Source organism: Tarenaya hassleriana, unplaced genomic scaffold, assembly GCF_000463585.1.
Source record: "Tarenaya hassleriana unplaced genomic scaffold, ASM46358v1 Cleome1, whole genome shotgun sequence".
NCBI lineage: Eukaryota > Viridiplantae > Streptophyta > Magnoliopsida > Brassicales > Cleomaceae > Tarenaya > Tarenaya hassleriana.
The window spans coordinates 657237-670990 of record NW_010960187.1 but is presented as its reverse complement, the minus strand read 5'-3'; the positions used below and the strand labels follow the sequence as shown (position 1 = coordinate 670990).

At 38.8% G+C, this 13754-nt stretch overlaps 3 protein-coding genes across 5 annotated transcripts; 1 reads left to right on the top strand and 2 right to left on the bottom strand.

Moving 5' to 3' along the window:
- Positions 1-413: 413 nt before the first annotated feature.
- LOC104814137 (WRKY transcription factor 55) lies at positions 414-2192 on the bottom strand. The gene is made up of 3 exons (XM_010542061.1): positions 1618-2192; positions 1018-1152; positions 414-825 (listed from the first exon to the last, which is right to left on the bottom strand). The coding sequence occupies exons 1-3, from the start codon at positions 2076-2078 to the stop codon at positions 564-566; spliced, it is 858 nt and encodes a 285-aa protein (XP_010540363.1). The 5' UTR covers positions 2079-2192; the 3' UTR covers positions 414-563.
- Positions 2193-3748: 1556 nt separating this feature from the next.
- LOC104814068 (probable inactive serine/threonine-protein kinase scy1) lies at positions 3749-10753 on the top strand. The gene is made up of 21 exons (XM_010541959.2): positions 3749-4061; positions 4712-4810; positions 5308-5459; positions 5689-5761; positions 5935-6057; positions 6307-6415; positions 6540-6619; positions 6861-6942; positions 7169-7308; positions 7410-7520; positions 7619-7735; positions 7849-7938; positions 8197-8250; positions 8444-8518; positions 8646-8721; positions 8890-8989; positions 9089-9158; positions 9405-9475; positions 9580-9689; positions 9876-10151; positions 10240-10753. Exons 1-21 carry the CDS (start codon positions 3936-3938, stop codon positions 10542-10544), a joined length of 2439 nt encoding a protein of 812 aa, XP_010540261.1. The 5' UTR covers positions 3749-3935; the 3' UTR covers positions 10545-10753.
- Positions 10754-10942: 189 nt separating this feature from the next.
- LOC104813883 (glycerol-3-phosphate dehydrogenase [NAD(+)] 2, chloroplastic) lies at positions 10943-13524 on the bottom strand. 3 transcript variants are annotated; one of them, XM_010541711.2, is made up of 9 exons: positions 13205-13524; positions 12970-13106; positions 12767-12872; positions 12420-12621; positions 12222-12309; positions 11903-12050; positions 11573-11722; positions 11318-11467; positions 10943-11226 (listed from the first exon to the last, which is right to left on the bottom strand). In XM_010541711.2, the coding sequence occupies exons 1-9, from the start codon at positions 13466-13468 to the stop codon at positions 11212-11214; spliced, it is 1260 nt and encodes a 419-aa protein (XP_010540013.1). In that variant the 5' UTR covers positions 13469-13524; the 3' UTR covers positions 10943-11211. The 3 variants fall into 3 exon arrangements, with proteins under 3 accessions (XP_010540013.1, XP_010540168.1, XP_010540094.1); XM_010541866.1 differs by having other exon boundaries at positions 11573-11636; XM_010541792.2 differs by having other exon boundaries at positions 12420-12616; positions 13205-13456.
- Positions 13525-13754: the final 230 nt, after the last annotated feature.

Below are 13754 nucleotides of genomic sequence, written 5' to 3'. Positions count from 1 at the left end.
GCATTATTACGCATGTTGTAACGAGAAGTTGATTTTGTTGCCTTCTCGTTGTTTCCTTGTACAGACATGTCACCTTGTCCGTGTCCCTTGAGTGCGACTCCCGAGTCGCATATATGACAAACTCGATGAATCGGTCCATCGTGTTTATTTATATATATATATACATATATTATGTACCTTATACGTTCACAAATATTTAATCGTTATAATATTTCTAGAAAAAATCTAGAGAGAGTGTGCACACACACACACATATATATACACATTAATAGATATATATATAGATATATATATATATATACACTAAATTATTTGTCTGAATCTTTTTACGTTAGATTCCTTGGACGGCAAACCTCTTGTTAGCGAACCGACAAAACCCCGCCGAAGTTTTCGAAACAATCTGTATAGATAAATAAATAAATAATTTCCTTCTTTTTATTTCTTTGCATAATAAAACAATATGTAAATCCGAGACCAAAATCTTTAATAATAAATATATAAATGATTTTTTTTTTATCAAAAACGTCTCCTTTTCCTCCGGCGAATCTCACTTGTCTCCTCCGTCACTGGATACGGTTGTGGCCTTGGCAGTCACCGTGGGCCGGAAAGATCAAACCCATGTCGCCGCCGCCGGGAAAGCTGAACATTGCGGTGGCCATGTCGGCGACTTCGGCGGCTGATGAAACCGGAGCGGTGGGGGAGATGTGACACGTGTGCGAGCCACGGTACGTGACTCGGAACGTGAACGGGTCATGGTCGAGTCGCTGAACTTGCTTCGTCGCCGGACAGTTGTATAGTTTCTGGTGGGTGCATCTGTAGTATGCCCTTGAAAACAAAACCACAGATGTATTTGTTATATTTTGTACGAAAATTATAGTTATAAATTTATAATTATGACTATAGTTATAATTATGATGTCTTAGGTTACATATTACGTATGTTATATGTATATATTACGTATGTAAGAGACTTATATGTGTATATATAAGCAAAAACTAGAATAATAATTAAAATTACCGAGGGAATTTAGCACCGAGAATTTCTTTTTGGCCGTATTTGCGCCACGTGTAATTATCGTCCGGTGGCACCTCTGTGTTTCCCATCCTCGGAGCTGCCACCAACACTGTTTGTTGTGTCCCATCTTCTTTGTTCCTACGCTCGCACATAACATATTTATGTTATATGATCAAATATTTATATTATATTTATTACAGTTGTGGATTGGGATTCCAGATATACGGCACAAGGTATATATAATTGGATCGGTTAAAATCAATAAAAATATAATATTTACGTAAATTCTCGTGTCGGTGCTTGGATTTTTAATGAAGAAACCTTCTTCTATTAGCATTCCAAATAAAAAAAAAGGTTGTAGGAATTCACCATTAATTTGATTTGCTTGACGTATGATGTCATCGTACATCTCTATGAAGATCAATACATTCAGAAAATAGTATGAATTTAAGCGTGTATATATTATAATATTGACACACGTTATGCATGTATACACGTATGTTATATATATATACACACACATTATGCATTATGCATTATTATGCATGTATACAAATACGCTATACACATATGTATATGTCTATACCCTATATAGACATTTACCTTCTCCGCGGCCTTGGCGTCGAGGAACCGCTACCGCCGCCGGAATCCGTAGGCTCCGTACGCCGCAACTGCACTGAAACCTCCGCCTCCGTCGCCGCAGAACCAGCCGGAGCATTTACTCTGGCGGGGGCCGCCGCCTCCTCCGTCAGTTGCGTCTGAATCACGGCGTCCATGGACTGCGACGCACCAGGCCTTGACCAGTACTCCTGCAGCAAATCGGAATCAATCTTCAGCAACATCTGGTCCGAACCAGACAAAACCGGCATCGCCGGTTCAGGCCGGTCGGGTGCGACGCCGGAGTTTCTCATGAGGTTCTTGAGCCGGTCGTTTGCCTGGCCGAAGGTTTTGGAGATCGAATCGAGAGAATCCGACAGAGATTCCGGCGGTTTTTCCGGTAAGCTTGATTCGAGGTCCTTAACCAGTTCGAATCCATGGAAGATCATAGGCATGATCTCCTCCATACCTTGTGTTTAATACTTGATTACAAATTTTGGTCCGAATGTGAGTGAAATTGTTGGTGTCTGTATTCTATTTATATACATACGTGTGTATATATATATTATAAGTTAGCTTCTATGATGGGTCCATTTTTAAATGACAAAAACCGAAACATCAGATTATTCAAAGGTGGTCAATTTGTTACATATACAGCGACGTAAATATCGTTTTCAAACGTTAAGCTTACTGTGTTAATTTCCTAAAAATACTGTAATTTTTCTAACTAAAAATGAAGTTAAAAAAAAACAAATCATAATCATCATATTCTACTGGTTTCTTAGGTTATAAAAATCAAACCGTTACTGAAACGTTATAAAAACATTAGAGAATAATGTACCAACTCTCCAAGTTTGAGGTTACAAATTTGTTCAGCAATAAATATTATTTGGAAATATATAATCCTACCAAATATGGATAGGAGGAAACTCACACATTGATAAAGTCAAATATATATATATATATATATATATATATATATATTAAGATTGACTGTTGGGTTGCATTGAAGACACACGGTAAAAGAACAAGTAAAATAGTTGACCAAGTCATGGGTCTTCTCTTGATCCATTTACTTGTAGAAAGATCTGTTTTTGAGGTATAGGCGAAGACTTCTGCTCGAATTTTGAAATATACTTAATTACATAATCAATTTAAACAGGGATGTTAAATATTTATGTTTTCCATTCCGTCACTTTTTTAAATTAGTTTATTTAATCATTCGTATCGTTTTCATCATTTAATTCCAAAAATATTTTAGTTTGATTTTAAAAAAAATCCCATATCAACCGGTTTCCAAATTAAATTTGATTAATTTGCATTACTCGATTTGATCCATTTTAATTTATCACTCTAAAAGATACATAATTTAGATAGAGATTAAAAGAAATTCACACAGTTTTGGAGGTTGAAGATAGAGATATATTATATTAAAATTAATAACAACAATTCTATATGGATTAGACATGATTAAACATGTGAGTTAAGTTGGATTATTTTTAAAATGCAAGTGTAACCTTTTCGGCCATTTATTTGTTGGTCTCTGTGAACGCCGAGACTAAGTCCATCTAGCCCGTCTCCAATTCAACATTTTTTTCACAAATTTTTTTTATCAATTACAATAATAGATTTCCATTTTCTTTCCCACGGGGTGAATATTTTGAATTTTTTTATTTATTTCATCATTCTCGGGATTGAATTTTGTTTTTATTTATTTTAAAAATTTTATATTTTATTCTCATTTAGATTCGGTTAATTTAATTTTAAATTTTTTTAAATCAAATTCCATTCGGATACAGTTTTATATAATCTAATTCAATTTAAAAGGTGAATTTAAGAATTAAAATAGGCAAAATAAATGTACGAATTAAAATGAAAAAAGAAGAAGATAAAAGGGTGAATTTTTTAAAATGAAATATTTTAATACGAATAGTCAAATATATCGGTCATTTTTTTTTTGGGTTCGCAGTTCGCACTGTCCAATATGGATCGAAAGTGTAAAAATTGGACTGGGCCATAGTCCAGGCCATGGGCTATAAAAACGCTTAAAAAATCCAACTCCGTGGCGTCTCGCAGTCTAAAAAACCACACGAAGTGCGTTATCGTTTCCTCGAAACAGCGACAGTCGCTCCGTTCTGTTCGATCGTCGTAATTCACATTTCACACAAACCATTCAGGAAATCGCCTGGATCGAAGCTACTCATTTCTGTGTTTTTTCCGCTTGGATCAAATCACCGTTCTTCAATTCCACATCGATCCATAGATCCGTTCGAACGCAACAGACTTACTCCATCTCCGGGTCGAGAATACACAGAGGTACGAGGATGTTCAATTTCTTGAAGGGAGTGGTGGGCGGATCTGGTACGGGCCTCAAGGATCTGCCCTACAACATTGGTGATCCGTTTCCTTCTTCTTGGGGCTCCTGGTCTCACTTTCGTGGTACCTCCAAGGTAAACCTTCCAATCTGTGTTTTGTATTTGACATGTGTATATGATTGTGTATAGATGATGGTGTTGTACTACATGTTTGCTTGGCTTAATCTCAGCTGCTACTTTTCCTATTGGCATTTTCTGTTTGTTTTCTGGGTTAGTTTTGATTTCGGATTTTGGATCAGATTTTGGCGTATTTCAGTGTTACTAGAATCTGAAATTACGGGTGATTTCAGCTGGCTTTCCCCCCACTTGGTAATAGATTCGATTCTGAATCAGATTTTTGCCTTTGTTTCATGTTCAGTAGTTAATGTTACTTCTCGTCCAGTATAATGGGCCTTCATTCCCATGATAGTGTTGTTCTTGGATCTTCCTGTTTGAGTACTCTAGGAATTTTGAGATTTCCATTTTTTTTTCTCATTGATTATGGCATAAGTTAAGCTTGTGAACTGTCTGGATCTAGTCTGGTAGTAAGGTGGATTTGGCTCCTTGGACTGTTATGATGACTATACTCTCTGGTCATGTTCTACAATGCCTCATGCTAGGAGCATATATCTCATCAGTTTTATAAATTTTATGCATATACCCTATTTCTATTTTGCCAGCTTCACTTTGGAATTTCTAACATGTTCTGATGAAAATCTCATTGTTGGTATTGGTGGTATTTTCAGGATGATGGATCTCCGGTTTCGATATTTTCTATTTCTGGTAGCAATGCTCAAGATGGGCATTTGGCTGCTGGTCGGAACGGTGTTAAGCGCCTTCGTACCGTAAGTTATTATCATAGATGGGCATGATTAGGCTCGGTTCATGCAAACAATATGTTCTTCTTCCAGTATATAGGCTACAGTGGAACGATCTACTGAAATAGCCCAGGGCAGCTGATGCTCTTATTTGAGAGAGAAATGGCCAATTTGGTGATTGATAGCACCTTTTCTAAAGCTAGAAGCTTTAAACTTTTTTTGTAACACTATATAAGTTGCACCACTGGAACTGTTGTTCACCGGAATAGTGTGGACTATGGCTCCATTTTATTTTTGTGACTGAAGTTGTAATCAGTGTTTTCAATAGTGCTGTCTGTGTTTGCCCCTTTGTTACATCAATTAAATGGCTAGTTGAACTGAGAAGCGCATATTCTTTCTTCCTCCCTTGAAATTGCCAAATGCACGTGTTAAGTATCTCATCGTACTATTGATCTGGGTGTCAGAATTATGTGGAATACTTTTAGCTCTTTCTGTAACATTAGCACCTACAATTCTTTGTCCAGGTGAGGCATCCGAATATACTGTCATTTCTCCACAGCACAGAGATTGAAACTCATGATGGTTCTGCTACTAAGGTTACAATCTATATAGTGACTGAACCTGTTATGCCACTGTCTGAAAAGATTAAGGAGCTAGGCCTGAAAGGCACACAAAGGTATCTATTTTCTGATGAGCTTGTTACCAGGAAAAGGAACATAACATATTTTGTACTGCAGCATCTTAGTGTCTTGTGACAAGTCATTCCATACTCCTGGCTGTCTTTTTCTTTTGTGTGTATCATCAGTTGACACGAAACTTTTGATCCCAAAATGTTAGCTTGTCATGGATGCTCCTCAAACATGTCTGTCGGAATCTGTTGTAACAAGGAATTGTTTTTCGTTCAGGGATGAGTATTTTGCACTAGGACTGCACCAGATAGCTAAAGCTGTGAGCTTTCTGAACAATGATTGTAAGCTTGTAAGTATTTCCATATAAACATTATTATGTCAGTAATTAGAATAAATGGACACTATATATTCTTGTCAAATCTCGGAAATTTCCTGTAGATGGTGTCATAAAAATATCTCTGTTTTTATGCTTTTTCTTCCATTTTATTTCAAATAAAACTTTAAGTTGCACTGTATCAACAGGTTCATGGAAATGTCTGTCTGGGGAGTGTTGTTGTTACACCTACTTTGGATTGGAAACTCCATGCCTTTGATGTTCTGTCAGAGTTTGATGGGAGCAATGAATCTGCTAGTGGACCTATGCTGGTATCTTAATTAATTATCATAATTCATTTAGGCATCACTGTTGTAGTTTTCTCAACATTATGTCTACTCTTGTTTTGGTCTCTCTGTGTAAATATTTGGACAACTCTGCTCACATCAGGATTTATTTTTTGAAACCTGGTAACTTCAGGACATCTTGTCCAAGTGAAGGAATAGGCTTTGCTGTCTTGAGAGATTTTCTCTGTCGTGGTTTTGCTTCCTTCTCATTTTTAAAGTTTATCTTGTTTTCAGCCATACGAATGGCTTGTTGGGACACAACATAAACCAATGGAGCTGGTGAAATCTGATTGGGTTGCAATAAGAAAATCTCCACCCTGGGCCATTGACTCATGGGGCTTGGGTAAGATCCTGGCTGTAGTTAGAGCGTACTGTTACGTTGTCATGGTGACATTGCCAAACATAAAACATAACTGGCCGCCTTGTGTGTGATGCCTCATGAAAACCTTTTGCTTCCTTTTCTGCAGGTTGTCTAATTTATGAACTTTTTTCTGGTACAAAACTGGGAAAAACAGAGGAGCTGCGTAACACTGTTTGCATTCCTAAGGTTAATCTTCATTTATGTTATTTCCATGAATACCTGTTTTGTTCCTGAATATAGGGTTGTGCGTCTTCTGGGCCTCTCATATTTATGGATGTAGTGTCAGTGTTTGGCATTTAAATTATTAAAGAAGTGTTTTAGCCAACGGCTTCACATTTTGCCCTAACCCGTTGCAGTTATTAGTTTGTAAGCCTTTTTATCTTTTAAAAGTTGGGTTCATTTCATTTGCACGTTTCTTTTCTCACAGTCTCTGCTTCCAGATTATCAGCGACTCCTAAGTTCCATGCCTTCTCGCAGATTGAATACCTCCAAACTACTGGAAAATGGTGGTGAGCTTTGTGTCTTGTTTACAGATTATGACTAAATAATCATGTGTTTCTATTCTTTATCATTTTGGACGACTTATTCTTTTTGTTCTTTTCCTCAGTACTGTTGCTTTTGCCATTCTCTGGATTTATGCTTCTGTCTGTTATAGTGATTCATCATTTTTCTCAGTTTTTTTTTCTATCATTCCTCATCTCTTGCTTCTCATCTTCTATATACTTGAATTGACAGAATATTTCCAAAATAAGCTGGTGGACACTATACATTTTATGGAGATCCTTAACTTGAAAGACAGCATCGAGAAAGACACTTTCTTCCGCAAGCTTCCAAATTTGGCTGAGCAGCTTCCCCGTGAAATTGTGCTGAAAAAGGTTTGACTTGTAAATTGTAGTGTAACACCAAGACAGCTATATGTTCTTTCAGTTGAAGGCTTTGCTTTCTGGTATTTGACTAGAATTTCTGGTTTCTGTAGCTACTTCCTTTATTAGCCTCTGCCCTTGAATTTGGTTCAGCTGCTGCCCCTGCATTAACTGCTCTATTGAAGATGGGTTCTTGGTTATCAGCTGAAGATTTCAGTGTCAAGGTTCTGTTCATGCTATATCACTCGATTGTTCTGTATGTGTTGCTATTTTCGGTTTTATTTGTGTACTTTATGAACGGTTTTCTTTTTATGACTCACAGGTGCTGCCAACCATAGTCAAGCTTTTTGCTTCCAATGATAGAGCTATTAGGGTTTCACTTCTGCAACATGTTGATCAATTTGGAGAGTCACTATCAGGGCAAATTGTTGATGAACAAGTAAGTTCAATGCCTCCTTTCTCTCGGGCAGGAAAGTTTTTGGCAATGGTTGGTAGGCAGTGGTTCTGATGATTGCAGACTTTAACGTCAATGAGGAAATGTACTTTCACTAGGTATTCCCTCACGTTGCCACTGGATTTTCGGACACATCTGCTTTTCTTCGGGAGTTGACCCTTAAATCGATGCTCGTGTTAGCACCTAAGGTTTGCACCTTACCCATTCTATCGCTCCTTTTTTCTGTGTCTTCTTCACAAAACTCTGAAGCAATATTTTTAAAGAATTTTGTTTTCTGGTGAATTTTTTTTTAAAGCAGTTTAGCATGTTATCATCTGTTTCGTCTTATCAGAAGACAATTAGCTCGTCTGTTATTATAGCTAAAAAGTTATGTGTTTGTTTGTCATACATGCTGATAATCTTAATCCAATTCTGTCTGATTTTTTTTTTCTTTTCATCTGCTGCAGCTTTCTCAGCGTACAATATCGGGATCTCTTTTGAAATACCTTTCCAAACTACAGGTTCTGCATCTATCACCTCTTAATAGCTTGACCTTTCTTTCTCATATTTGCTGTTTTTTGTACAATAATATCACTGTGTTATGACTTGCTGCCTTGCTGGCGACTATCCTTTGTTTTTCTAATTAAATGTTGATCTGCTAGAGATATAGGTTCTTCCCTTTTACTTCTGAATTTAATTTTCTGTTTGCCACAGGTGGATGAAGAGCCTGCGATCAGAACAAATACCACTATATTACTTGGAAATATTGCCAACCACCTGAATGAAGGGGTTGGCCTCTGCTATAGTTACTCCTCTTTGATTCCTCATTCTGAACTGTTAATTTCTTGTCTGAAGCCAAGCGATTACGGATTCTTAATTGTTCTTTTGCTGCTTCATCTTGAAATTTATGGTACAGACGAGGAAAAGGGTTTTGATTAATGCTTTTACAGTGCGTGCACTGCGAGATACATTTCCTCCTGCTCGAGGTGCAGGTATGTGAAGTCCTGGTCTACTGGATCCTAATTATTGCATAGTTGTCAGATGATTTAGATTCTCTTAAATTCAGTTCTTCTCTGTTTGGTTCAGGATATTCCAATGCATCATGTTTCCAAGTATCATCTTATATATATATATATCTCGCTGATTTTTACTTAATGCAGGGATTGTTGCATTATGTGCCACGAGTTCCTATTATGATGATACTGAAATTGCAACTAGGGTTCTTCCAAACGTTATTGTGCTAACCATTGATCAAGACAGGTTCCTTTTTTTGTTGCATGCCTTTTCTTTTCTTTTTTTCAGTTTTTTTGCTCCTTAGATTTTTCAGCATTTTATCTTTTCAATTTTTTTTTGTAACAGCGAGGTTCGATCAAAGGCATTTCAGGCTGTAGAACAATTTCTACAGATACTGAAGCAGAACTATGAAAAGGTATACATAAAATCTATCAAATTCCCGGGGGCTTTTTATTGGGTTGAATTTTGATAGCTGGGTATCTCAACCTGCGTCCTGGATATGGTAGTCCAAGATTCAAATTTTATGCCTACTAGATCTCAAGATTTGATACTCTCTCCTTATTTTTTTTCCATGTTTTTAGACTGTTTTACTTTTCGAGTTCTTTGTTCCTCGCATTTTACCCTTTTTTTGCTGATACGATTGCTATTCGGTGTTGCATAGACAAATGCTACTGGACACACAACAGCATCTGCAGTAACCACATCAGTTCCTGGAAATGCTGGTCTTATTGGGTGAGCATCGTTTATTAGCTTTCTCTAAATGAGCTATTTTTGGACAGTTTTTGCCACAAAATACGACACTAGGTGGATGAATTTATCTTTTTTTTTTCCCATAGATGGGCTATGAGTTCTTTGACTTTAAAGGGTAAGCCCTCAGAACAAGCACCACTTGCTGCTTCTGCTTCGGTCCCATCCCTTACTTCTATGGCCTCAGATGCAAGCACACGTAAGCTTCCTACTATTTGACGTACTTGTCGTATTTATATGAAAGGGTAGTGTAGTTTCATCTCAAATTCCATAGAAAGGTTGATACATGCTGTAAAGCATACATATTTCTAGTCTCTTCTCTCTGTATTGTCTGCCTCATAATCTTGGTGTTCTTACATCGTTTCATGATGGAAAATCTTCCCAGCAATGGAGATGCCGAGTTTAAAACCGAATCATGCACGTTCCAACTCAGACTCCACAGATCAACCTGCTCCCCCGTCCCCGACCTCAACAGATGGTTGGGGAGACATAGAGAACGGGATCGAAGAAAATCATCATGACAGCGAGAAAGAAGGATGGGACGACCTCGAACCTCTCGAAGAACCGAAACCTTCCCCTGCTCTTGCAAACATTCAGGCAGCTCAGAAGAAACGAACCGTCTCTTCACAACCTGCTTCTCAGTCTTCAAGGCCTCTTCCGGGTACAAATTCTCCGGATCACATCCTTTTAATAAGTGCATTTGCTTCTGGGTTTGATCATAATGATGTGATAAATTCTCCTTTTCACAGCTACGAGTTCACGGCCAAAGAATATTACCACCATGAAGGCGGCCAGAGCCGAGGATGATGACGATTTATGGGGATCGATAGCTGCTCCAATGCCGGGGACTACTACTTCAAGAGCATTGAACGCGAAAAAGGCGGCAGGACAAGGCAAAGACGATGATGATGATCCATGGGCCGCCATTGCTGCTCCATTACCGACCACCAGAGCAAAACCTTTAATGTCTGGTCGTGGCAGAGGAGGAGGGGTCAAACCTGCTGCTTCTAAATTGGGTGCTCAACGCATAAACCGAACCTCATCCGGGATGTGAGTCAAAGACAAGAAGGAAGGGCTATAGGAAGAAACAGAACTTGACATTATGTAAATTTTTTTTTTTTTTTTTTTTTACAATCTGCAGGTGATTGACTCATTTCATATAAGCACAGGACGAACCAGGAAGGATATGAAGATCACATCCGGACGCATTATTTGATTTGTAATACCATTCTTTTTTCACATCAAAAGAGTTTTTTTAATATATTTCTTATGTGCAACTGGAAAGCAAAATGTATACATGAGATCTATAGGATAATTAAAACAAAACCCAGCATTGAAATCTTTATCATTGAAATTTCATAAACAGTTTTAATACATAACAATATTTTCCATGATGCAGATTGTGCTCCTTGAAAAACCTAAAAGGCAAAACCGAATTCCTTATAAGAAATATTTACGTATATATAGAGATTTAATTATTTCCGAAGGAGGGTAGACCGGTCAGGTACAGCGTGTGTGTGAAATTGTAGAAGACGTCATTATCATTCTTTTGACAATCATCATGAAATCTAATTGAATCATTTGGTAAAATCTAAAAGAATTATGAAGTTTTCCATTCCAAACAAAGATGGAGACACTGACAGAGTTCCCGAGTTCTTGGGACATGCTTGAGCTCTGCCACAAAACTACCTCTGCAATCTTGAGAAAGAGTTAGCTTCATCTCATACTTCTTCAATCTGCAAAATAAAAACCAGAAAAAAAACAAATTTGAAGTGGAATCCGATTTGCAAGACAGGAAAAAAACAGAGAAGTACGAATGAATCTGACCTGAGGAAGACCCATAAGTTCAAGAACAGCTTTATTAGGGGTCAGTTCACTATCTATTATCCGAGCAACTGCTGTCAGAACCGGCAACTTGACATTGTACTTCTGTGCCAACGCTATGACTGCCCCGGCTGTTGATACACCCTCTGCCACCTGCTCGGTTTTAGCTTTTGATTTATATCATTTTCTGATTCCACTAGTTCGGTTTCGTCACATGCAAGTGACTCAAGGGACAGGGGCTATGCCCATGCAACGGACCTGATTCATTGATCCTAGTATGTCTTCGAGCTTCTCCCCTGATCCTAGCCGGACACCAACAGTTCTGTTCCTTGAGAGATTCACGAAACACGTTAGCATTATGTCTCCAGTTCCTGATAAACCGGTTATGGTTGTTGGCTTTGCACCCATCTGCCAACGCAGACAAAAAAGATCATCATACCTAGCAATTGTAACATAAAAAGTTGAGCGACTGATTTCCCGTTTGACAGAATGAGGGACATGGGGAAAAAAGTTTCGACATTTTAGAATAGTGGCGCAGTGTTTGGAAGAACCCGTTATTGACATTATAGATATACGTGATTCAGCTACCTTGGTGGCAAGCCATCTTATCTCGGAACAACCTTGTGAAACAAGAGCGGCCATAGAGTTGTTACCGAGTTTCATCCCTTCAACAATGCCTGCAGCTATTGCTAGCACATTCTTCAGGGCACCAGCAATTTCCACCCCTGTAACATCACTGTGAGTTATCAGAGGTTACAAGCTGAGCACATGCTACTGAGACAGCAATACACAAGAGAGGTTTTTAAAGCAACTAGAAACTGGGTATATGGTATTTCAGAAAACATCAAACAATACTCCACAAGCAAAGGTTTTTGAAATCAGTGCGATGGGCTCTGAAAGTTTGTACCTTGATGTGTTTATTCTTAAGTAACTAGAAGCTAGAAGCTGCTGAACAGCATTGGCCAATTTCTTATCTTTTGACGCCACCACCATGGCTGCAACACCAAAATGAAATAGTTCAGGAAATATTTACCATCCAAATCACAAACTGCGACACTCTCTGAATTTCAGGATAGCAAAGCAAAACCAAGGTCGCGAATCAAACCGGTGGGTAACTCGTTCATCAATTCCAGAGCGAAAGAAGGTCCTGAAAGTGCAACAAAAGGTTGTCGAGGGTTCTTTAGTGCATTGGGAATTATCTGAGACATCATCCTTAGAGTATTCAGCTCCAACCCTTTGCTAAGCGATATAAAAGGCAGCCCCGGATCAATGTAATCTGAAATTCCCTCCAGAAACGACGAGCTGAACTGCACAGAAGAAAATTGAAGCAATTTGCTCCCCAAATCACCAATAACAGACGAAAAGCACGTGTTCAGACAATAAACTCAATTGAGAATTCAACAACATAACAGCAATGAACTCAGACAAGATACAACACCCAATGGTCTCAACCTGCACTGGAACGGCATGGAGGCAATAATCAGCGCCAAGCAATGCCGATTTGGCATCAGAGGTTGCAACCACATTCTCCGGCAGCTTATGCTCAGGGAAGTACTTACTATAAACAGAGCAAATTCCATTAAAGGAAATCATATCTACGAAATGATCAAGCATAAGGGCTAAACAGCAAAAATGGCATTTTGCTCAAAAGCTACCAGTTTCGATGATCCTCGTTGATAGACTGACAAACAATAGGGTCACGAACGAGCATGCTGACTTCCAGTCCTTCCTTCCTCCTTGCGACATGGGCAGCCATTGCCGTACCAAATGAACCTCCCCCAAGAACAACGACCTAAAACCCAATTTCGAGAAACACCCCAGAAACCTTCAAACACGCGAGACAGAACACGAAAACGGAAAGAAACGCTAAAAAAATGGTAAGAGGATAACCTTGCGAGTGCGCTCGAGAACGTCGGTTTTGGCTTTGGCACGCCATGAGCGCGACCAGCGAACCAGCTTCTCCCACGCGATGCGAACCACTCTTCGCCGGTCGCGGCTCTTAGGATCAGATGGGTCAGTGACTGGCACCGAATCAGCTTCCGGGGCATTCGGAGAGGAAACACAGTGAACGACTAGAGGTTTGGGTTTCAGCACCGTCGGATGCTTCACCCAGAAGTGCAGCTCCAATGAAACCGGTTTTACCAAAACCGCCATTTTCGCAGCTCCTTCGAACACCCAAAATGAACCAATCAAAAGAGAGAGTATCCAATTTTTTTTTTCTTTCGTTTGCTATCCGAAGAAGAAGAACAATGCAGACAAATTTCGGGCCAAGATCAATATGGGCCCGGAAAAACATTGGGCCTTAACCGGACCCGGTTAAGTGGCTTCATCCTCCCATTTAAGGGATTAACCGTGATTTGGTTAAGGCCTTTACCTGTAATTTGTAATTTGATGCTGTCAAACTGATTTCGGCCTCTGTGTCTGTGCCACCAATTTGGTA